Source organism: Amphibalanus amphitrite, unplaced genomic scaffold, assembly GCF_019059575.1.
Source record: "Amphibalanus amphitrite isolate SeventyFive unplaced genomic scaffold, NRLGWU_Aamphi_draft 000019F_arrow, whole genome shotgun sequence".
Lineage (NCBI taxonomy): Eukaryota > Metazoa > Arthropoda > Thecostraca > Balanomorpha > Balanidae > Amphibalanus > Amphibalanus amphitrite.
This window is the reverse complement of record NW_024881515.1, coordinates 1,216,777-1,242,008: the sequence shown is the minus strand read 5'-3', so window position 1 is coordinate 1,242,008 and position 25,232 is coordinate 1,216,777. Positions and strand designations below refer to the sequence as shown.

General features: G+C 50.7%; 1 protein-coding gene across 2 annotated transcripts; it reads right to left on the bottom strand.

Annotated features, from left to right (window-relative positions):
* Positions 1-1,938: 1,938 nt before the first annotated feature.
* Positions 1,939-24,543, bottom strand: LOC122389584 (complex I assembly factor ACAD9, mitochondrial-like). Of its 2 annotated transcripts, XM_043381753.1 has the most exons (12): positions 23,829-24,515; positions 23,063-23,241; positions 20,951-21,199; positions 18,138-18,254; positions 17,756-17,876; positions 13,750-13,914; positions 12,911-12,965; positions 12,457-12,522; positions 10,508-10,614; positions 7,325-7,491; positions 6,870-7,076; positions 1,939-2,753 (listed from the first exon to the last, which is right to left on the bottom strand). In XM_043381753.1, the coding sequence occupies exons 1-12, from the start codon at positions 24,151-24,153 to the stop codon at positions 2,580-2,582; spliced, it is 1,932 nt and encodes a 643-aa protein (XP_043237688.1). In that variant the 5' UTR covers positions 24,154-24,515; the 3' UTR covers positions 1,939-2,579. The 2 variants fall into 2 exon arrangements, with proteins under 2 accessions (XP_043237688.1, XP_043237697.1); XM_043381762.1 differs by lacking the exon at positions 12,457-12,522 and having other exon boundaries at positions 12,845-12,965; positions 23,829-24,543.
* Positions 24,544-25,232: the final 689 nt, after the last annotated feature.

Genomic DNA, 25,232 nt, shown 5'->3' with positions numbered 1-25,232 from the left:
ACAAGGTAGTTCCCGGGTGGGGCTATCGAACGCCGTTTGAATTTTGAAAATCAGCCGGTAAATTTCCGAGATCTTAGGGGGCCGAAACGCCCCCCCCCCCCCCTACGGGTGGTAGGGTCCGCCGATAGCCCTACGGGGCGCGGGATAGGGCAGCTTTGCCTTTCTCGGCTCAGGCTGGGGCCCGGGGCCCTTCGGCATGGAGGGCCATTTTGCACGTCGTGCCACCCCCATTCAAAAATCCTCGGTGCGCGCCTGCGTATGCCATACGCTCGCTTACCTGTCTGGTGCCATCCATTCCAGCATTTCAATTTGCAAATGGTGATTGGTGACCAAGAAGGCAGAAGCAGACCGAAAGTCGAGCACATCCACCCACGCGATTCATTCTGACTCCGCCACACGGCCGCAGGAAGTGGAGGCATCGCGTCCAGTTAGTTCACTCACAAAAAAAAACAGTCAAAAGCGCTGGTCCAAGACTCAGTTCTCCACTCGTCACAAGTCACTAATACGATGCTTCACCGATCACAAGCACGCAAATGCTGGGAACCTGATGCGCGCCGCACCCGTCACTCTCTCACGTGGCTTTGTAAATGTAAACAAACATGGCGGGAGGCGGGAACAGACATCCAGGATTTTAGCTACTTAGTCAAAGTTTTATTCGGAGAAATATTCAAATGGCCTGTTTTTTTTTTAATTACAGCGAGGCAAAATTTTATTAGCCGCAGAGTTGCAATTAAATTTCTTTTTTTCCTTTTCGGTTCAGGCGCCCAATAATTCCCAAAGAAGCTGCAACATTGCAGCCATTCGTCTTGGATGGGCAGTGGGCACTGGGCACACTGATTCTGATACGCCATACCTACACCCGAATTCCCACACTGGATTTCACACAATATTAGGTATATCATTGGAATAAAAAAATAACAGTGGTCTTTCGGAGCGAAGTATTGGTGGATTCAGGAACCCAGCCTGTTTTGGGACGCTGCGGACGCCTTGCTGCGGACCGGGAGCCCGGAGGGCGGACATGCTCACCAAAAAGGTTCTGTTCTCGCTTCTCCGATGGGCAATCGCAGACAAAATTAAACTAATCCTTCGGCTTTGCTTCCTTGTACGGACCTGAGCACCCAAAGCAAATTAATACCCATAAGAGGTTCCTAGTTGACGGTCTGTGTCTGTCATAAAACAGCGAAATTTCGTCCAATTCGGGTCCTTCGGGGTGGGGAGGGAGAGGATTGCAAGGAACAATCCCGAACAATCCTTCCCTTCCAGTCCCACCCCACCTCGGGATCCACCTGCGGATTTCCGGTGAAAAAGTTTTTTTATCTTTCAATGCTTTTCAACCATCGGCCGACGGCAATATGCCGTGAATAAACCACGGCCGAGCTGAGCAAGTTGCGTTACCTCGGCTCCGGAACTACGAGGTCATGGACGGACCTCCGTTCTGGAGCCTTGGACGGCGGTATTCCACAACAAAGCCCGCTGCCTAGAGATATAAATGATTGGTCTCCCAAACGACAGCCGTAGACCAATTAAGTTCACACATTTGTCAGTTTTAAGGGTTCCACGCCTCCTCCCTAACCGTTTTTTAGCTGCACTTAATACCGGCTGAGTCCAACAAATGTATGGCTAGATTAGGACACCCATGTTCGAGGCCGTTTTCATTCCATGAACCATGGAAACAATACTGACTAGTGACTAGTACTGGAAAAACTTGAATACATCCTCTGGCGGATCCAGTTACAAGTCTGGCAGCGGGTTTACCGTCCCGTGGATTTCTAACCGGTATAAGCTAGCATCACCACAAGATAAACATGATAATACAATAACAAATACGACTTCTTGGAGGCTGACCTACAGCACTCCAAATACCTGGTGGCTGATGCGACTCCCTTCCCGCTTTCACACCTCGCACAGATGGTAAGGCGCAGACTAACACGACGCGCATACGTGACGATCGTTTTATTGGACAAATGGTATCACAACAGAGCGGCGAGCGGTGGCCGACGGCCGGCCAGCTGACCCTGAGGAGACCGGTCACCGGCTGGCCGGCACGCACCCCTGACATGTCACGGAGCCGCTGACATGTCACGGAGCCGCTGACCTGTCACGAAGCCGCTGACATGTCACGAAGCCGCTGACATGTCACGGCAGCGGTGTGTGCGGCAGACATCACTGACAGCAGCCATAGCTCGGCAGCTGGTGAAACACCTGTAAACTCTGCACACGCAGCTACAAAATCCGGTCCGCAGTACGCACCCGCATGGATTCAATCGCAAAAGAACAATGTTATTTGATTGCCGAGTCAGTGACGGCGATTAGCACACAAGGCCCTTTCTTCACAAAGGACGCCTGTGGACTAGCCAACAAATTCGCAACGACACACAATCTCGCATAGGCCCGATGTCATATCATCATCACACCGCTCACACATACAATCACAGCAGCACGAGGATTTCTCCGGCCGACATCATGTGCCAAATCACACCCAACGGTCAGCACATCAGTGTTCTTTGTCCCTCTTCACTCTCCTACCCCCCCCCCCCCGCACTCCGCTCTCTTCCCAGAGCACTACCCACTCTCTCCCCTCAGTATGTCCTCTGCAGTGAGTGGGATGACGCGTACCCTCCCCTCTCGAGCACTATGTCGGCTGCTTTGATGAGCGGTGAGTCGGGGGAGCCGAACGGCGCCCGGTCCAGGTAGCCGGCGTTCCGCTGCATCCGCTCCGAGGCCACCTGCACCGCCGAGGTGGCCAGAGCGATCTGGAAGCACAGGAAAGGGAGAGAGAGGTCAGAGCGAGTTGCACCCGTGGACCACCGAGGTGGCCAGAGCGATCTGGAAGCAGAGAGGGAGGGGAGAGGTCAGAGCGAGCTACGACCCCCTGTACCGCCGAGGTGGCCAGCGCGATCTGGGAGCAGAGGAAAGGGGAGAGGTCAGGTCGACCTACGACCCATAGACCGCCGAGGTAGCCAGAGCGATCTGCCGGCAGAAAAGGAGGGATATCAGATCGAGTTGCACCTCCTGCACCGCTGAGGTGGCCAGAGCGATCTAGCAATGAAGAGGGAGGGGGAGATCAGAGCGAGCTACGACCCATAGACCGCCGAGGTAGCCAGAGCGATCTGGAAGCACATGAAAGGGAGAGGTCAGAGCGAGCTACGACCCATTGACCGCCGAGGTGGCCAGAGCAATCTGGAAGCAGAGGAAAGGGAGAGGTCAGGTCGAGTTGCACCCCCTGCACCGCCGAGGTAGCCAGAGCGATCTGGGAGCAGAGAGGGAGGGTGAGGTCAGGTCGAGATGCGTCCCATAGACCGCCGAGGTGGCCAGAGCGATCTGGAAGCAGAGAGGGAGGGGAGAGGTCAGAGCGGGTTGACGAAATGAGATGCTGCTTTCACTGCAAGCGAGGAAAGGTTTAACGCCGCGGATGAGGGAGGTCAGGCAAAATATCAGACTGCATTATATGCTTGCGAGGGCCAGCCGGACCAGCATGAGCGGTCAAATATGCGCAAGTGAGAAATGCTAGACATTGTGCCGTGGGATAAGGAAGGTCCCCCCTCTTTCTCGCCGGGGGAGTTAAGCTGGTCTTTAACAGATGAGAAAAGGCGGCACATTGCAATTTGCGACGCCACCAACCGCGATGGTCTGTGTTCAACGGCGTCACAACGGCTGGAAGGGAGGCGACCAAATCTCGGGGTGGCGTCAAGCCCACTGACTCAGCCACGCTCTTTCTCTGCAAACAGCGCACGTTTCCCGGAAGGCGCTTGGCAGGGTAAAGTGGAAACCCCCATGAAATGCTGCACAGCCCAGCCGGAAAGCCCTGAAATATCAACCGCAAACGACAGCACGGTGATGCAAGACAACAGAGACGCCAGAGCTGCGGCTGCTCCGAGGATTTCGACTGAAACCAATAAGCCTGGCGCCGTCTCGAGTAGGATGAGTGCGTATCCAACGAATCACCCCCATTCCTAGCAGGATGGTCGGATTGGGATGGATTATACACAGCTGACGGCCCGCCGGGTCAGGTCGGGTCAGAGGGCAGGTCAGGTAGCGCCGCCCCGTCCCGTCCCGCCGGCCCCGTGTTTGTGTTGGCCGGCCACCACGCCGTGCCCAGGGACCGCCATCGTCCCGACCGCCGTGTATCCTCTCTAACCAGGAGCCCCGCCGCCGCCGGACGTCAGACGATGTTTGATTCACGGCTCCTTAATCAGACAGCAGAGAGGCGGGAGAACGCTAAATCGGTCAGCACGGTCCGTATGTCATACGGACTGACTGTCATAGGGAGGTGACCGTCACACTAACACAACTGTCATACGGGCCGAGTGTCACATGCCTCGAACTGTCACGGGACCAACTGTCGCATGGGTTAACCCGCGCACCGACGGGGGTCTGCGCCAACTTAGTACCGACGGGGGGGGGGGCGGATGACCGCCCCCCCCCCCCCTGAGATCTCGAGAACGAAGCAAGATAGCGACAAGCGGTAAACGGCATCGGATACGCACGGACAAGGTCTACAATTTTTACAAAGGTCATTTTCAGGTCAGGTCAAAGATGACGTCACAGGGGTCGAAAAAGTCAAAATGGCGGCGCTAGATATGGAGAGGGGTTTTCTCGAATAACTTTCGAAGTAGTCAAGATAGGAACAAACTAAGGGCATCATCGTGATCCTCTCGTCAATCCGCATCGAATGATATATATGTTGACCTCGAAAGGTCAAGGTCAAAGGTTGACCTCAGGTCACGTGACCTCGAGGTCATCATGTATATCATTCGATGCGTCTTGACGAGCTGAACACAATGAGACCATCCGCGCGGCTGTATCTTGTTCCTGTAAGGAGTTATTGGCAAAAAACCTTTGGTGACCTTTGATGACGTCACATGACCTTACAGCTGCCCAACAGCAAAACAGACCTCAAGGTAGTGAAGGTTGATCGTATGTGAAGTCATGTATGGTATATGGGGCCATTCCGACCCGTTTTAGTGGTAAAAACAGGGAGTTGATTTTTCCCCCATTGACTTATAATGGGGAGGTCGCGAAATTGACCTGACCTTAGGTCACCGACATCAAAATTCCGAGATATACAAATTGTAGCTACTAATGACCTAATAACATCCTGCGACTTTCAAAGGCCTCCGACATCTACTGTAGCTCTGGCACGGTGACAAAGTTGCAAAAAAGTGACTTGAGGTTGGGTCATTCAAAGTGACCTGGTGACCTGACCTTAAAAGTTAGGAGGTTCAAACTTGCACACCATGTGTAAAATTGATGAGAGAATAGTCATACCAAATTTCGCGGCGCTACGCGCCGCGGTTTTCCCGCTATCCGGGAAAAAACCTCAGGGGGGGGGGGGCGGATATCCGCCCCCCCCGTCGGTGCGCGGGTTAAACTCAGGGATGCGGAGCCGTGGAAATTTCAAACGGCTCCGGCTCCGGAGAAAAAAATCGGCTCCGGCTCCGGCTCCGGCTCCGGATGAAATGTTATGGCGGCTCCGGCTCCGGCTCCGAGTAAAATGGTCCGGCTCCGGCGGCTCCGGCTCCGGCGGCTCCGGCTCCGACTCAGTACATCCCCTATGCAATCAATTAAATACGGGTGGAAGAAAAATACCAGCAGCTGCGGCGCCAGCTGATCGCGCCAATCGCCGCTCAGACATTATGTACGGGTGAACCAGATCAGAAGGGCGGGGCAGCGGGTCTAGGTCGGGGCGGACGCATATCAGGGGCGCCGCCTGGCCCTGATATAAGAAAAATTGGATTGGTTATACGCGTTACCTACTCTTGCCATGACCGGCTCACCGCGTCCCCGCGCAAACGCACCTCGGAGAGAACTGGCAGAACAAAGGACTAGGAAGCGATGGCATTGGAAACGCAGTCGCCGCGAATCGGAGTTCACTGAACCATCGTAAGCTGACACCCATCTCGGCTGCATTGGGGGGTGGGGTGGGGGTGGGGGTGGGGGTGGGGGGAAGAGACGGTGCTGGGAGTCGCAGTCCACTGCACTGGCTTCAAAACAATGGCCGTCACCTGATGACCGGTCCTCATGTTCTGGGGATGCAGTAGACGTGAGGGGGGGGGGGGGGAGGAGCAGACAGGAAGTTGATTGCGTACTGTGGGATACTGGGGATATTCGGCTTTTTCATGCACTTGATGGCCCATGACGTACTATTGGTCTCAAGATAAGGGCCCAGGCGACCTGTAGTTTTGATGCGGTGAATACCCTTACCCTCGCCACAACTCGGGCCGAGTGCACCCCTCCTCCCAGCCAGCGCCACCCCCACTCGCATTGTGGCGAGGGTGAGGGTATTCACCGCATCAAAACTACAGGTCGCCTGGGCACTTATATTGAGACCAATAGTACGATATGTTTTACTGCCTTGTACTGTCAAACCGAACTAGGTCAATTACTTTTTTCCTCTTCAAAAAATAAAAAGGAGCCGGAGTCGCCCCCTTTTTTGGCGGCTCCGGCTCCGGCTCCGGGCAAAATATGCCGGCTCCGGCGGCTCCGGCTCCGGCTCCGGCTCCGCATCCCTGGTTAAACTGTCACATGGCTCGAACTGTCATGACACGGGCGGACTGTCACAAAAGCACAACTATCCACTGAACCATGGTGACACCAACCGTCACGGATTACCGGGACCAGCTGTCACATGGAAACCCATGTTGTCCTACAAATCAGGCGTAAATTGGGAAAACAAGTTTCTAACTTACTTGCATTTCTGCTGAGTGTAGCTACGAAAATCCAGGATAGATAAATACAAACAATACAGGGAATACATACTCGAGTCATTATTTATGCTTTTAATATGACATAAATTTGCATGAATATTGAATATATTCGGTTTATTACTGGTATTTTATATCCACAACCCGATCCCACTGCACACATACCTCAGTCTCGGCGTCTCGCAACCCGATGCAGTAGCTGCGCGAGGCGCGCGCCAGCACGGCCGTCACCACGTAGATGTCGGAGACGTTCTCTGCCAGCCAGGTTAGCACCGGCTGCTGGTTCATGAGGTCGGCACCAAACCGCTCCAGCGCCTCCAGCGTCAGGTCGGCGAACCGGTGCACGCACTCCTCCAGCTCGTCAGCCTGGACCTGACAGTGGGGAGGGGAGTCAGGGCCTGAACATGCCGACTGATGAGGGGATGTAAGTGACGAACAAGTGAACACATCCCTCCAGCTCGTTAGCCTAAAATTGAGGTGCAGTAGAGCTGGGCCCCTGTCTCTATTGGCCTGCTATATCTATCGGTCCACTATCTCTGTTCTTCCAATGTCCCTACCAAGTCACTACCTCGATCAGCCCACCATCTTTATCGATCCACTATCTCTATCGGTTCGCTAACCTTCAGTGACGGATGAAGACAGCCGTACAGGTGTAGAGGTGTATGCGAAGAGCGAGCCTTGTTCCTCATACCGCCCACCAGTCGCTTCAGCACGTGCACCGGGAACAGCATCGGGTTGCGCATCTTGGTCACCTCCTCGGCGTACATCGGCGTGGCTTCCTGAAGGCCTGCGGGAGAGGGAACGTAACGTTATGGGAATGCCGGTTGTCTAGCAAGTGTTGAAAATGTGTGAGGCGACTGTTCCACGACCCTTTCAGACAGATCCGCAACAAAAATCAAAAATAATTGTTTTATATAAATAACATTAAATCTTCGTGCAGTCCGCGAAGACATTAATTCAGATGATGCACATATGATAGCTGGAAACGATGATAGTCAATGTAGGTAGATGGTGCAAAGCCAAAACAGACTGAAAACAAGATGCCAATCAATCCACAGCACCGAGGCCGGGGTGCGCTTGATTACCGCACTCACAGCCCTAGTAAACCAGGCCCTTTTGGGAGAGCTGCCAGCCTTTGCATGTCCCGCCTTCTTTGGCGCTAGTTTAACTGCGCTCAGAAAACGTGACGGCGGCCTCAGGCCTATAGCGGTCGGCTCTGTTTTTAGAAGGCTGGCCACCAAGGTCGCGTTGAAGCCCCTTGCGGCAGAGTTTGGCGAAGAGCTACGTCCGGTGCAGCTTGGCTACGGCACTCCAGGTGGGTGTGAGGCGGCCGTCCATGCTTCCCGGCGGTTCATGGAGTGCATGAGCGGAGAAGAGGTTTTTGTTAAGATTGACATGAAGAATGCTTTTAATACCATCCGACGCGACTGTTTTCTCCGAGACGTACGGGAACGGGCGCCTGGGCTGTATCGTTTACTATGGCAAGCTTACTCGGAACCGACCCCACTGTTTTATGGCACGTTTAAGATTCCGTCTGCTACTGGCCTCCAGCAAGGAGATCCCTGCGGTCCAGCAGTCTTCTCGTTAGCTATTGACACTGCAGCCAGAGAAGTGAAATCGGCCTTCAATATGTGGTATTTAGACGATGGATCTATCGGTGGGGACATCGATACCGTCTGCCGTGACCTAGAACGGTTGATTCCAGCACTATCAGCTAGAGGACTTGTTGTCAACCCTACAAAATGCGAGATCATCCTGCCACGGTGCTGTAGTGAGCACCAAACGCGGTCTATTATAGAGCGTCTGCACACATTTATCCCTGGGGCTGCCTTAGTAAAAGACATTGAAGCCAGGATGCTTGGAGCGCCAATGATGGATGCGGCTGCCGAGAAAGTAATGGCGGAGAAGAAAAATGACCTGGAGCGGATGGTGGACCGGCTACAGCACATAGATGCGCACTCGGCCTTCTATCTTCTGAGAAATTGTCTGTGGATCCCGAAACTCCAGTATATCCTTCGAGCAGCCCCTGTGTACAGGCGACTAGATCTCCTGCAACCTCTGGACGAGACGCTCCGCGCTGCAGTTTGTAGCATTACTAACGTCGCCTTTAGCCAGGACAGTTGGACACAGGCAGTTTTACCGACTAGATATGGCGGACTAGGCATCAGACGCACGCAAGACCTTGCACTTCCAAGCTACGTAACATCCCTTCACCATTGTATGCAGCTGCTGATGTCGATGCTGCCCGGATCGCTACGCGCCAGACTGTCGGCGGAACAAGAAGTTACCTTGACGGACTGGAGGATGGCGGCTGAGCCAGCGGAACCTCCAACAGGTGACGCTGCACGAAGTCAGCGTGCATGGGACAGCGTACTAGCCGACAAAGTGCGAAGCAGCCTACTGGCCACCGCTACCCAGGTAGAGCAAGCCCGTCTTTCCGCAGCAGGGACGGTGGAGAGCGGAGCATGGTTGCACGCCTTGCCCTCAGCCAGCCTGGGCACGCTGCTGGACCCTCCCACCCTTAGAGTCGCCGTTGCTTTGCGCGTCGGAGCTGAAGTCTGCCAGCCACATAGGTGTCGTTGTGGCTCCCTGGCCGACAGTTTGGGACACCATGCGCTGACCTGCCGTCTGAGCGCGGGACGTAATCCCCGCCACACCGCGCTCAATGACGTGATTAAGCGTGCCCTGCAGACTGTCGGCTTGCCATCTCTTCTTGAGCCCACCGGCATCGATCGTGGTGATGGGAAACGGCCGGACGGCTTGACGCTTTTCCCATTTACTGAGGGAAAATCGCTCGTGTGGGATGCCACTTGCGTCAACACCTACGCGGCTTCCCATCTGCCGGCCACCGCCGCTGCTGCCGGCGCTGCAGCCAGGGACGCTGAGGAGAGAAAGATGCGCAAGTACTCGGGACTGGCTGATCGGTTTCAAATTCAGCCTGTGGCAATTGAAACTAGTGGCGTCTACGGCCCGGCAACAAGCCGCTTCATAAGCCTTTTAGGTGGCCGTTTAGTCAGCGTGACCGGCGACGCGCGTGAATCGTCCTGGCTGCGACAAAGACTAGCGCTGGCTGTAGTCCGTGGCAATGCAGCGAGTGTCCTCCATTCGCCATTTAACTCTGGTCCCCTGAAGCAGGCAACAGGCGAAACGCACCTCACTGATCCGGCAGAGCGCCACCAGCTCCACGTTGACCCTGAGTGGGCTACCACACCGGATAACACCGCTAGCCGGTCAGCACCCCTCTCAGAGTCACAGGTCGGCGAGAACATAGAGTTATGCTACACCACCACCACACCAGTCCACACCAGTCCAACAGTCACTCTCCACCACCTCCATCAGATGACATCCCTAGTATATCCGCTCGTTTGGCACGTTATCGTGAACTGTTCAGTCGAATGAAACAAGAATTCACGGAGCAAAGACTCGAGAACATGACTAGCCGCGACGTTATGGCCGATCCGGAGCTAGCCTACTACTTAACGCGAAAAGCAAAGGATCGAGCCGTGGACGCAGCAAGTCCAGAGGTTCCAAGAAGGTCGCTAACACCGTGTTGAAGAAACGCCGCGTTGTGAACAAGAAGTCGTGCTAAATGTTCCATCTCTCGTAACAATCATACGCCAGTTTTGGAATTTTGTTGTGCTTTTCACCTGCATAGCCTGAAATAAAATGTTTGTCCCCCCCCCCCCAAAAAAAAAATCCACAGCTAACCTCACCAAGAACACCATCTAACTTCACTACTTAGCCAAACGAGCGGCAGTCAGTTTGTACCGCACACCTGAGCTACCGCCAGCACCCGCCCTTACCTCCGAGCGCGATGAAGAGTCGGAGCAGCTCGTTGGAGCCGGTGAAGCGGAGCGCCGCCCGCGTCTCCTTGAGGTACCGCTCGGCAGTGTCGCCCGTCTCCTCTCGCCTACCGGGGAGGAAAAGAATCACACTTTGTTCTGAATGTACACTGGGACGGTAGGAGTCTCCTCTCGCCTGCTGGAGAGAGTGGGGGAGCTACATTTAGTTAGTTCTATCTATATCCTTGGAGAGTAGGAGAGCCTGCCGGAGAGAGGGAGAGTCACGCTTAGTTTACCTGTATAATTGGGACAATACAAGGGAGATGGGGGTCTCATTTCTGTTAAAAGAGCGTGAGTCAATCCTGCTCCTAACCAGCCTCTTTTGGATAGCGTGTGAGGAGGGAGGGGAGTCGGTCTTCTCTCGGCATGCCATATTAACATAAGGCCTATCTCAGTTGCACGGCACAGCTAGCCATACACGCAGTGCCGAAACATCCTAGCACGTTGTTCTTGTTAACCACAGCTGCACCTGGGCAACAGCATCTGTCCGGATAGAACATTATTCACCTCACTCGACACCTTTACATGTTTCAGACAAAAAAATAATTTCCCAGACAAAACCATGCCAAAGCAACAACACATTAAATCCGGATTAGCACCTGTAACGACAGTTCAGATGTTAAACCTGGACCCAGTAGCACTGCTCGGCCCTACCCTGGCGCCATACGATACGTTAAATATTTACTGCAGCGCTAGACTTGGCATCGAACTGGCTGCATACCCGACATCCTACTCATTGACACGGCTCTGCACCAACACAGGGCGTGGCAGGTAGCAACACTCCCGATGATCATAACTCGCCACCAAATATATGGCGTGACGAAATTTATCTATCCGTAATTTGCCAACAGAATGTTTCCGACTACGACCAATCTCGAGTCACGAAAGCGGGCCTCGGTCCGATTAGGCCCGGTGATGGATGACTTTCGACCCAGATTAAAGTCCGACTGGCCGGCCGTCACAGGCCCCGCTGGCCGCTAATTTGTTGTTCTTTTCCGGCGACAAGGGCCGCCGGGTGACGCCACAGACCGAGAGTAGGTCTAACGATGGTAGTTAGCCTGACTAGGATGGATGGTGAGAGAGCCGGTCAGATTGAAAGGAACAGGCGCGCAGCCGTTCACGATGACCAGAACAATCTGTCACGGAGCTAATGCGGTAACGTGATACAAATACCCGGCTGCTGAAATAACACATCTGTCATGTCGATTCCTGAAACAAGAATTTCGCAATCTAATGGGAAGTGGAATGTGATATCAACCGCAGCCGTTCATTGCGCAAGACGATGCTGTCTTCATCTCTCTCATCTGCTCGCCAAGAACTCACACAAACTCTTTAGCACCGCCAGGCGCCAGCAGTATCCAGAGTAAATTGATTTCAACGCCTCCACCATTCGCTCCACATGCGGCATGGACCGCTTACCAAAGGAAGCCCACGTCTCTACGAAGGTTGCGGCAGAAAATATTGAAAGCCGACCGGGTGAGATAGCCCACCCCGAGAGGCGAGCGACACGACCAAATGTAATCCATCATATTCCATCTACATATATACCACACTAGGAACAAACGCTGAGTACCCGTGCGATCCCCCTTCGCATCTCTCTTCTCACCTACAACCTGCCTGTATAATATCCCCTATCTCCGAGCAGTCGCAGGCAGCGGTCCACAATGTTCTGAGCTAGCTCCTATTCGGGACATCCCCGCGCGAAGCTCTCCTCACCTGTAGTATCCCCTATCTCCGAGCAGTCGCAGGCAGCGGTCCACAATGTTCTGAGCTAGCTCCTATTCGGGACATCCCCGCGCGAAGCTCTCCTCACCTGTAGTATCCCCTATCTCCGAGCAGTCGCAGACAGCGGTCCACAATGTTCTGAGCCAGCTCCGATTCGTGACATCCCCGCACGAAGCTCTCCTCACCTGTAGTATCCCCTGTCGCCGAGCAGCCGCAGACAGCGGTCCACAATGTTCTGAGCCAGCTCCGATTCGTGACATCCCCGCACGAAGCTCTCCTCACCTGTAGTATCCCCTGTCGCCGAGCAGCCGCAGACAGCGGTCCACAATGTTCTGAGCCAGCTCCGATTCGTGACATCCCCGCACGAAGCTCTCCTCACCTGTAGTATCCCCTATCTCCGAGCAGTCGCAGGCAGCGGTCCACAATGTTCTGAGCTAGCTCCTATTCGGGACATCCCCGCGCGAAGCTCTCCTCACCTGTAGTATCCCCTATCTCCGAGCAGTCGCAGACAGCGGTCCACAATGTTCTGAGCCAGCTCCGATTCGTGACATCCCCGCACGAAGCTCTCCTCACCTGTAGTATCCCCTGTCGCCGAGCAGCCGCAGACAGCGGTCTACGATATTCTGAGCCAGCTCCGATGAGACCACCTTGCAGACGGCCGCTTCGAGTACGTAGTCGGGCTCTTGAGTCAGGTCTGTGGAATGCGGAGGACACCGATAAAGGCCAGTTCTATGAAGGTCAGGTCATGAGGTAGGTCATGGCCATGGGGTAGGTCTTAAGCTGGGCTAAATTTTGCTGCCATATATTCCACTGTCACCAAGCATACCGCTAGAGTAAAACTAAAACACAAGATTTGTGACTCATCTAGCAGAAATGTCAGCATAGATTAGACCGATCCCAAAATATCATCACCAGTCACAAACAAAATATTGTAACTGTTTTAAACTGGCACCAACAACGTGAGAGCAAAGCAAATATCAAGTTTCACACGATGTCAAACAATGTCCATGTACCTGAGCAATGAACATACTGCTATGTTCCAGAACACACAACAGTCCGCTGTACTGAGTGTTAATTCAGCCGTTACCAGCATGTTAACTGCATATCTGACTCGTCAGTTGTCAGATCAAGGGAGCTAGCTGCCCACCCATCGAACTGGGAGCCAGTACAGTCACCGCGGGGACGGTAACCAGGGAGTGGGAGGGAAAGGGACGGGGACAGGGGTGGCATCGAGCGGAGCGGGGGCGGAGGCCCAGCAGACACCCATAACCCATCGAAACAGACCGAAACAGCAACGTATTTCAATCCCGGTGCCGAACAGTAAAAATAAACACTCTCTGCAATGCCAGCACAAGCAAAGGCTCGCCGTGCTCCTCCCCCGGCGAAAGCCGTTCCGCTGATTTGTTTGACATTGTGGCAATGTTGACGGTGTTACTCATGCCGGTGTGTTCGCTCGCGCGGTGTGGCACGCCCCTTACCGACAAGTCCGGTGGTGATGTAGGTCAGGCTCTCCATAATGTACATGTCCCGGTTGACAGACGCTATCGCAGCCTTGGTCAGACCAAAGTCCGACAGGTGGTTTTTGAACGCTTGCCGGTGAAGACAGTGCTTGGTCGTCATGGCAACCAGCGGACGCAGAAAACCTGTAGCAGGATATCACATGAAATGAGAAATACTCCGAGACGGTTAATTGATGGTAAGTGGAAAAAATGGCTAATATCAAACAACAAACAATATGACAACAGCTGTTATGAAAGGTATTACAAAATCATAAAACATCTCACGAATGCCAGGCTTCAGATATTTTATTAGGTCGTTCCATAGACCTCTTTAAACATGGACTGTGCACTGGCTTAGCCTAATCGACATTTGAGGCAAAATTTTACAAGCTTCTTAAATCACTTTAAATTGGTAGAATGGCCGCGAAAATTTATCTACAGATTCGTCTGGCCTTCATCTTTTGAATGAAAGTTCTATAATCATAAACAATTAAATATTTTTGAATAAAATTGATCTTTTGTAGACTCTGTTCTCTATCGCAACTGCAGGATTAAAATATGCAACCGAACGGAAGTGTCACTTAAGACGACAAACGTGACGCGACATGCAGCGAAATTTTGGAAAATAAAATCTATCACATGGTTGTTATGCACATCGAAGGGCATCTCTGTCCATCTTGCTGTCCATCTGTCAGTTTTTGAAGTATATTGGTAAGTTTATTCATGTTTTAATTGTTAACACTTCGCTGATATGTAGATTTAAGTAGGCCTACATTTTTAAAATGGCACGTAAATGTGCTGCTCTTAAGTGTAGATCTGGTTATAAACAGAAAAAGTCTGTTTTCAAATTCCCTGTGGAGAAAACCCGTCGTCAGAAGTGGATAGAGGTACTAAAGCCCCTGAAGCCAATATCTCTGGACTACAGTGGAGTGTGTGAGCTGCATTTCTCGACGGATAGTTTTTGCGAGGAAGCACTAACAGCCAGAAGAACTGACCGAAAAAATCTGCGTTTGAGACCAGATGCAATTCCAAGCATATATACGCTTCCCATCAAGTAACCCAGACGAGGTCGGCCGACGCGTCTATGACTGGGTCAGCGAGAAGGACTGGCAGGTCCTCAACACCGGCGCATCGACAAGGAGCGGCTACGGAGAGGAGGCGCAGCACAGCACCCCGGACGTCGCGCTGGCACACAGCAACCTGGCGCGGCGCTGCACGTGGCAAGCCGGAACAGACCTAGGCAGCGATCATCTGCCTCAGGTCATCACGGCTGCTATCTCCGGCTCTCGCCCTCGCCGAATCAGGAAGGAGCGCTGGGCCTTCCACAAGGCCGACTGGGCTGGCTTTGCCGCTGCCTGTGAGGTGGCGGCTGGTGCCATGTCCGGGGAGGACTCTGTGGAGCGGGTCGCCACGGCCTTCAGCGGTGCCATCAGCGGAGCGAGCGGGAAATACATCCCGCGGGGCGCTCGCGCAGACCCGCAGCCGTGGGCTCTCGACGAGGAGCTGGTGCGAGCCGTGGCAGAGCGCCGGGCAGCGAGGACAGCCGTCCAGGTGGACCCGTCTCCGGAGAACCAGGCTCTCTGGAAGGAGAAGAAGCGGAGAGCTGCGGACGCTGAGGTGGAGGCCAGGCGGCGCTCGTTCCGCGAGTTCGCCTCGACAGAACTCAACCGACCGGCGGCACTCGGACATCCGGCTCCAGCCATCTGCCACTTGTCTCAAAATCACTGAGGACATATGCTCCATCTTCAGGTCCCTGAGAGTTGAGGCTAAAACCCGCGCCATTTTGTTTGGGTGCACAAACCCCAGGAGAGTGTTTAAGGAGATCTCGCTGAACCTCTTGGAAGAAAAAGAAGGCTCCCAGCTGGAGTGCGCGGCTGGTCACAAACTCAGCAAACTCATCTTGCCCACCATGGCGGGGGCGCTGTTCAACGCTTGCGTCTCCAATCATGCCAAGGACCTGAACAGCCTAGCACACGCCGAAAAGAGGCCAAAGCAAGCACAGGGACGCGCTGGTCGAAGAAACTCGGATTCCGACAAGATCCGAAAGCTGACTGGATCGAAATGAGTGAACATTTGAACGCCTACGTTCTCCGGTACCTGATCTCAGGTTCTCAGGTACCTACATCCAGACTTCGGGTCAGAGTTGGGTGGGAAACTACTGAGAGAAGTAAATAGGAAGGCATGCATGTGTATTTTTGCACAATACAAAATAAACTACTCGCAGCATTATTTGATAGTTTTCGTTTGAAAGGTGGGGTGTTTAACTAAGCGTCAAGTTTCGAGGAAAACGCAACTTTATGCGGGAGTCGATCCCCGATCATTAAAGTGCAGGGGTCGCCCCCCTCGCCCTGACCTCTCCGTTGGCCATGTCCCTTAGAATAAGTTAGTTGCGTTTCTTTTAAAGCTATTGTGATTATGAAATATCTAAAGCGCAACAAAAAGCACCGAATCGAATGTAATGCTAGATTCATTGTTTACATAGGAGGCAAAATTTTGCCTCAAATGTCGATTAGGCTAAGCCAGTGCACAGTCCATGTTTAAAGGGGTCTATGGTCGTTCAATAAGTAATGATCAATGGCATGTAACTTCGACATTTTTGACGCTAGCGCGATACCAAAAAAAGCACGGGAATCTTCAAGAAATTCTCTACAAAACGTACCTCTTCGTTTTTTGCCCAAAGTCACGCGCTTGTCACAACTTCGCTGAACTTTTTAAGCATTTGGAGTTTCTGTTTTAAATTTACGGAAAGCAGTCGGGATCATGGATTCAACACTGAAACAACGCGCCGTCATTGAATTTCTGGTTAAACTCGGTGAAGTTTCTCCAACAAAAATCCATGACAAGCTCCGTGGTGTGTATCAAGAAGAAACCATGGCTATTTCCTCTGACAGGAGATGGGCTTTGAGGTTTCGTAATGGAAATGACAGCACCAGCGACAAGCCAAGGTCTGGAAGGCCTTGCAAGTGCTTCAACTCCTGAAGCAGTTGAAAAAGTCAACAGACTGATTCAACAGAACCGTCGAATCCGGGTGCGGGATTTGGCTACGCAAGTTGGTTGCTCAACTGGAACCATTGTCAGCATCATCAACCAACTGAACTACCGGAAAGTCTGTGCAAGGTGGGTCCCTAAACTGCTGACGCAGGAGCAGAAAGACGCCCGCCGTGACATCTGCAGTGACCTTCTCCGTGCATACAGGGACGCTGGAGAAGAGTTTTTCAGAGGAACGGTAACCGGGGACGAATCATGGATCCACCATTACCAGCCCGAGACCAGGCGCCAGTCCATGGAATGGACACACCCGGGATCACCGGCACCGAAGAAGGTGAAAAGTTCCACCTCCGCTGGGAAGATTATGGTCACCCACCAGGATGGTGTCATCCTGGTGGACTTTCTTGAACCTGGGCGGACTATGAACAGCGACCGCTACATCATAGTCCTGAGGAGACTGAGACAAGCAACCCTGAAGAAGAGGCCCGGCTTGGATGTCAACAACATCACCATTCACCATGACAACGCCCGACCGCACATGCCTCACGCCACGCGCGAAGAGATCGCGAGACAGGGCTGGAATGTCATGCCACAGCCGCCCTACAGTCCGGACCTGGCTCCTTCAGATTTTCACCTCTTTGGTCCCCTGAAGGATGGCCTCCGTGGTGAGCACTTCGAGACCGACGCTGAAGTCATGTGCGCTGTCAAGAACTGGGTGAAAAAGACGGAAAAGGCGTTTTTCCGGGCGGGATTCCGGCGTTGGCCGGAACGCTGGAAGAAGTGTGTGCAGGCGGGCGGGTACCTGTTTGAAGCATAGGCTGCATTCAGAGACATCTTTTCTATAATCTGTGAAAGTTTGAAAGTGTTAAATAAAGAAATGAAGAAGTTATGACCGATTGTTCATTACTTATTGAACGACCTAATATATAAAACCAGCAAAAGTAAGCAGTCGAGCCAGCGAAACGGAGCATGAGTTGAAGATGTATTCAGTACTTACCAACTAGCTGAGCCGGGTACAGGCTGCGTATGTGGTTCAGAACTCCCAGCAGCACCGAGTGCCCGGAGCCCACCGCGCCGATCACATTATCAGCGGTAACGGGCGTGTTTTTGAACTCCACCTGAGAACACGACCAAATCGCAAACGTTAGCCATGAGCATCATAGAACACACAATTAAATGTGGGATGAAATGAAAAAATAGCGAGATACCTATTGTGATAAAATGTGAAATGCAAGACATATTTCACTGCTATAACTATATCACATCTCACGACTACTAAATTACCCCAAGTAAGGAAAAAACATATCAGCAGCTGTGTATCTTCAGCACCTCATCAGCACCAGTGACTGGCTGTATCACCTGTCACACAACTGACTCACATCACAGAGGTCGGCACCGAGTCCGGGGTCGCAGGACTTGTAGGTGATGCCGCCGGCCGACTTATCCACCACCAGCGCCGACAGCAGGTCAAACTGGTTACCCAGGTGGTCCCGGTCCTGTGGGCACAGCGACATTCAACGTTTCATAACTTTTTTTTTTTACTCGGAGGCAAACCCGTTTCGTGTGTCACGATTCCGCCACTGACTGGATCACGGGTACACCACAATAACTAGTGATCGAAAAAGCACAAAGCAAATTGGGCTGTTCATCGCATTATGATCTAAATAGGCCGCTAGTGTGTGAATCTATGCCTCGGTTCTAGCATGAAATGCTGAGCACAACATTCGGGTCGGAGTTCTATATGACGGTGGCGCCATCTGAATGAAAGATCGTCATCGCATTCGCCGGTAATACGTCATTACCCCATCACACCACGTCACATTTAGTGTCACCTCCCGCCAGGGGCGTCGTTTTGTGTAGGCCTGGGAGTGCCCGAGCACTACCAATGTTCAGCTGAGCACTACCAATGTGTTGTTGAGCACTACCAACATTTTTCTTCACTTATTGAGAAAATTGCATTCAAACATGTCATACAAATAAAATGAATGAGGTTCTCATGTATAAAATCAACATGATAGCAAGTAACTTCAATGGTAGGTGGTAACTATTGATGAAAATCTGTAGACTTACTCCACAAGTAGATTGAATTTGAATTGGTTGACCAATTCAATCTTCTTGTAGCGTACCTAAGTCCATAAATTTCCATCAATACCTAGGTATCATTTTCACTTTCCACATCATGTCATTACGTCAAGTAATTTCAAGTTATGTGGTACCCACCTACCTACCTACCTACCTACCAAGTTTCACAATAGTCAGGGGCGTCGTTTTGTATAGGCCTGGTAGGGCCCGAGCCTTACCGATGTTTATTTGGGCCCTACCAATGTTCGCTGAGCCCTACCAATCTTTTGTCACTTATCAGTTGATAAAAAATCAAAATAAACAGATAAGCAAATATTAAATAAGCACATATGCAAGTACATAAATAAGGTTCTAGCCACAGTAGGTGCATGTAGCTGACAATGAGGTTTCACGTGTCTAGGACTCCGGTCCTTAATGGATTTTAAGAGGCTCGAAAACGCAATTGGTTATAGAGGTCCATAACTGCCTCTGAGTCCCGCATACCACGCGACCGCCCCTAATAGACCCCGATCCGTCTCCACACCAGCCGCTGGAGGCCCTACACCGACTTCGGAAGGTGCCGCGGTGCTCCAGAATAGGCCATAGGTATATTGATTTGAGTGGGTGATGCAGCCTGATTCCCCAGGGTTCAACGCCAGGTCATTACCGCATCAGACCCCGAAAACTGAAGCTCGTAACTACGAGGGGCGTTCAAAAAGTTTCGGGCCGAACAATGAAGAAGTTGGAATTTTGGCCTGCAAGGCGGTGTGTTAAATGATGTGTTATTGGGATGTCCACTTACGCAAATTAAGTAAGTGGCCATTAATTAAGTCTCTTCTGTGATTGATTCGGGATTCTATTCGTAGCATAGTTCGCCATTTCGGATAGGATGGGCGACGCCCAGAAGAGAGCAGTGATTCGTTTCACAGTAGTTAGTGCAGAAAAGGCACCAAGCGTTAACCCTCGCCCTGGGCATTTTTCATAACACGGCCTGGCAGGGGGAGGGGTCGATGCGACCCCCCTCCGCTCGTCAACTTTCCAAAACAGGGGCACACAATTGATGATGTGCGTCCATTCGATAAACATCGAGGAGAGGCTATAGGGAAGCTGACGTAAAGTGTGCACCTGATCCGCGACCACGCACCTGCGTACATGGGCGGGATGACGAACAGGAGTTGTTGTCGCATCCACTTTTTTCTCTCCGAACCTTGCACACACTGGTTAGTGGTTGCCACCTCTTCCCCAACATAAGAAAATTAGCAGCAGCAACCTCGCTAACAGCAGGGAGACGAAATCAGCCGTCTTGGACGTGCAGGATGGGTCCAAAACCCACTTGGTTATGGAGGCCTTGAGGGCTCTCGCGAAACGCTGCGCGAAATGTGTTTGTCTTAACGGTGTTTATTTGAATAAATGAACTTTTTGGTCTAATGAGTCAATGCTGTATCTCTCTGCTCCTTCATGGTCGGGCCCGTAGCTTTCTGAACGCCCCTCGTACTGTCATCCTTTTATTTTGGCAAGCAGGTCTTTCTAACTATCGTTGTGTTTCCAGTCCTCGTTAGTTGTCGAACCCTTCAATTGGCGTGGGTCTTCAAAACCGTTCCTGGCCCCGCAGCCGTCTTTTTTAGTCGGCTTGGGCCCTCAAAGCTGTTCCTGTCCCCTTTCAGCACAGCCGTCCTTTTAAGTCGATGTGGGCTTCTTTCAGAATGGCGTGCATTCCTCCGACACTATTGCCTATATAACTGCACGTTTTGTGCATGGCGTCCGGTGTGGACCCAGATTTCCAAAGTTATTTTTTGTGTGTTTTTTTTAGATTTCGGTTAGTCTTGTCAATGACCAGGGCGAAAAATAAGTGGCCGAAATCCGATGAGAAAGGCAGATTTGGGGGTACCCTACCTTGTAAGCCCCATCATATATGGCCAGCCGCCGCCTTTGGGCACTACCAATCATTTTCGGAAAACGACACCCCTGCCTCCCGCCTAATCTATGCACCTCACATTGCTCCCAAGATTGCACTGAACAATGAACACCACACCGCCTCTCCCAGTCCCCCTCAAGACCCCACCGTCGCTCCCCGCGTCCCCTCATCTGAACACACTCGAAAGCCTCTCTCCCCGTCCCCAGCAGCCCTCACCTGCGTGTTGGCGATGACCAGCAGCAGGTCGGCAGAGCGGGCACGCGCCACGCCCACCTTGGTCCCATTGAGCAGCAGGTGACCCTGGTCAGAGCCCACCTCCCCGTCGGGGCGCGCCGTGCACCTCAGCCCGGAGAGGTCGGAGGAGGCGGTCTGCTCCGAGCAGCAGAAGGCGGCCGTCACCTCACCGGAGGCCAGGCCCGGCAGCAGGCGCCGCTTCTGCTCGTCCGAGCCAGACTGCAGCAGGGCCTGTCATAGAGTGGATAGAACAGGGTGACAGGGTGTGAGAGGTGCTGAGACAGTGCCTGCCATTAAGGGTGCATGGTGGGATGAGGGGCAGCACTGTAAGGGCAGACGGTGCATGCGAGAGAGAGAGAGGGCAGAGTGAAGGGTGAGGGGGTGGATGAGACAGTTCAGAGCCTGCCACACAGAGGGTGGTAGGGTGAGGGGTCCAGGATGACTTTCTAAGACTAGATACAGGGCCTGAGGAGCAGGAAAACAGGATGATGATTCTTCTAAGACGACTCTCTAACAGAAGCAGAGCAATGTCACATGGAGCACATGGTGCTGCAGTGCACCCCAAGAAAAAATAAAGGACAGGGTAGTTTCAGTGGAAGCATTAAAGACAACAGGCAGTGCAGTAAAAAGAACCAGCTGTTAGCAGGGAAGCCCACTGGTTCACAAATATCTAAAATATCAAAATAAATAGGTGAAAAAGCATAGCTGGCTGCTATAGATCTGATACTCAGGCCAGGTATATAAGCAGTGTAATTGATTTTTATTACATGGCTACAGACAAAATACAGCTGTTTTGAAACAACTGCTGAACATGAATGAAATGTCCCTAAAAATGAAAAACTGCAGGGTAAGGAGTCATGACAAAAAAAAAACACTTGGATCCTTAACCCGGCCGGGCCCAGGGGGTAATCCCAACCACCGCAGCCCGGGGGGGGGGGCGTTTTTCGCCTCCCCCTGTCTAACTCCGTTAATAAGGGAGCTACGGAAACAAAAGCGATACCAAACGAAAGGTCCTGACGAGACGATTCTGAAGCACCTAAAATTTTTGACCTCAGGTCAATTTTCAAGGTCAGAGGGCAAGGTCAAAGGCAAAAACCGGCACATGTGTAGTGATCTCAAAGTAAGCCTTCTAGAGGACGGCAGGCTGCATTAAACCGGCAAAATTGGGTGTCAAACAAAAGAAGAGGATCTGAAGATTCCGAAAATGTGCTCAAAATCAAAGGTCAAGGTCAAGGTCACGCTCAAAATTGACCTCAAACTTGGCACTTTTTCGCAAATCTTACGTGCTAACTTCCAAGATGTTTGGATATATTTTGAGGCTTATCAGTTCCCTATTTGTGCTTCATCTTACGATACAAGGCTGCTCAAAGGTCAAGGTCACAGAAGAGTATCCCTGCTAGAGGCTATTTCACTGATTCAAGTTAGTGATAATAAATAAGACAATTTTGCCATCCGGAAGCTCTAAATGAAGGTTTAGAGGAAAATGGATGCCAGATTCGTGATCAGCGGGTACATACAAATCCATCATAAACGACCTTTCATGTGTCAAGGTCAACCAGAGGTCATTCGAGGCCACATGAGGTCAATATAAAACGTGACCTTTTCCGAACAAAATATATATCATTCGACGCGGCTTGACAAGGCTAATGCGATGGTGCCACTACCGTAGCTCTAGGACCATTTTTGTCGAAGTTATTTGCGAAAAACTAAAACCACAATTCGTGGTCGTTGACCTGACCTCTGACCTCAGGTCACCAAAACTATTTTTCCATTTTTCTCTAGGTCAAACGCTACACAGCCGTGCTCGTAATTTGTCTTTATCTCTAAAACTATTTTTAGCAGCTATTTGAAGTTTGCGTCTGTGACGCCGAAGTTTGCCGTGCAGGGGTCTAGAAAAATGGACCTTGTGACGTCATCAAGGGGTCTAGGTCCAAATTTTTTACTTCAGAAGATGTCAAATTGATGGGAGAAAAGGTACTGAAAGTTTCGCTTTCCTATCCCTAAGCGTTCGGGAGCTATCGCAAATATTCGCCCGGGGGGGTGGCGAAAAACGCCCCCCCCCCCGGCCCGCGAGGGTTAACCAACAAGACTCACCTGTACCAGAAAGTTGTGTACCAGAGTGGTTTGAAAGTGGCTGGTGCTGGCCATCGCCTCCAGCACTCTGGCAGCCTCAGTCATGGTGTACCCAAGTCCACCATACTCATCAGGGACTTCCAGTCCAAACACTCCTCCCAGCTTCAGGGTTTCAGGAGCTGGATCATCCTGGAAAGTTTCTGCCAACAGAACCAATAGACTAGTAAGTTGATACTCTCTGTGCACATAAAAATGCACATAGATCACCTTGTTTGCAAGCAATAACCATGGTTCATGTCCAAGAGCTAAGAAGTTACAACATTTCATCTTTTGTTAGTTTAAAATGCATCATTGATGTTAAAAGAACATGAACTTTGAAATTGAGTACCTATTTAAATGGGAGGTTGATTGATTAGATTTACATTGGGAGGTTGTTTGATTGGGGTCAAATAGCCCCAATCAAACAAAACATTCAAAATGATAAAACCTTCAGTAACTTTTCTGCTCTGATTGTTGCCTATGCTGCTGTAATCCAGACTGTGACCACATGACAGCGAACTGACATGGAGGATCTGAATGGAATGTGTATTCTGGCATAAGTGATATGAAATATAAAAAACTTTATAATTCTAATGGCCTTGATGACTATTACCAGTACAAATGTAATTCAACTGATTAATTGCAACTCTCAAATCACTCAAATAACAGTGTAATTTTAGGAACAAAATATACTCTTCAATTATCAATAAATCATTTTATAGAAAAATTGAAAACAAGATATTCTCACCATCCCTATAGCCAAGTGACAACAGCTTATGATCCAAATCATCCACTTGTTCTTTGTTCAACACCTCAGGAAATGCTAGCATCTCTTTATCATATTTGTCTTGAAACAGTCCTTTCAAAAATGGCTCCCTCTTGACTTTCGCAATGTCCAATACAACACTACCCTTCTCTGACCTTCTCAAAACCAAATCCCTTTCTGGAATGTCCCAGGCTTTCTTGTTATTCATTGTAACTGAACTTCCCAAATATCTTTCAGATGTTCTTAAGAACTTGGTGCCAAGGAGTCGACACAGGGTCAAAGCTTGTGATCCCTTCCGAACATACATACTGAAACTTGAAACTGGTGCTTATAGCTTTCAACAAGGAAGAAAAGTTACCAAAACATCAACTAGTAATTGTGGCACTAGTTTGTAGTGTAGAACAGCAGCATTCGTTCAAAAAAATATCTCAATCTGCCGATGACTTGAAATTGAAATGTGTTTTTTGTTTTACTGACACCCGGATGGACAACAAATATTTCAAGCTGAGTCAGAGTGAAGGTCGTATCAAGAGGCAGTAATAGCTACTGATGATATAATCTTGCTACTTCATTCAGCACTCGCTACACCATTTGCGGAAATAACCAATTTTGTAGAAAAGAGCCTCTCTTTTTACAGTTCAAGTTTACACCTCAAATGTATACATTTTGATTTAGGAAATTGTTCAACCTATGGTTCAACCTGCTTATGTATCAGCTGCGCCATTAATGAAGCAGCTCCAACCTTATTTGTAGAATTTTACATTTCCTAAAATGATTCACATTTATGATTAAGTTTATAAAGCAATTTTCGTTAAAAAATAAATAAATGCAAAGTTAATCTCAAGGTTTCGTAAGTCTGTGCTCTATTTTGTTTCCAAAGTTGTGTCGCATTTTTATTTAAACCTCTTGAATAAAGCTGCCACTTTTTAGATATTTGAAAACGCGTATGGACTGAAAATTTGGGCCTTGGTAACAACTGGATTTCCATTACGTCATGGGTGATGATGTCACACCACGGGTGACGTTTCACTGCTGCTGCTGCTGTCCACGGAGGGCAGCGTTTGTGAGTGGAAAACAGTAGCAACATTGTAAATGAAGGCAGTATTGGCGCTTATGCTACATATGAAATTTATAACAACATAAAAAAAATTGATATTAGTGAATGTTTATTTTTGTTACTTTTCATAAACCCTCCATTTCAGGGTCTGCATGCAAAATTTCTGTTATTTTAGAGTCAAGCTATTGTACTAAGGGATTTATTTTGGCAATTTAGTCATTTGTTAGGTTATAAGGCTGCAGAAACTTTCAGTTGAGGTTGGTATCCACTATCCAGTTGCAGCTATAATTAATTGTGTCATATTTTGTATCATTTTCTGAACATGTAAA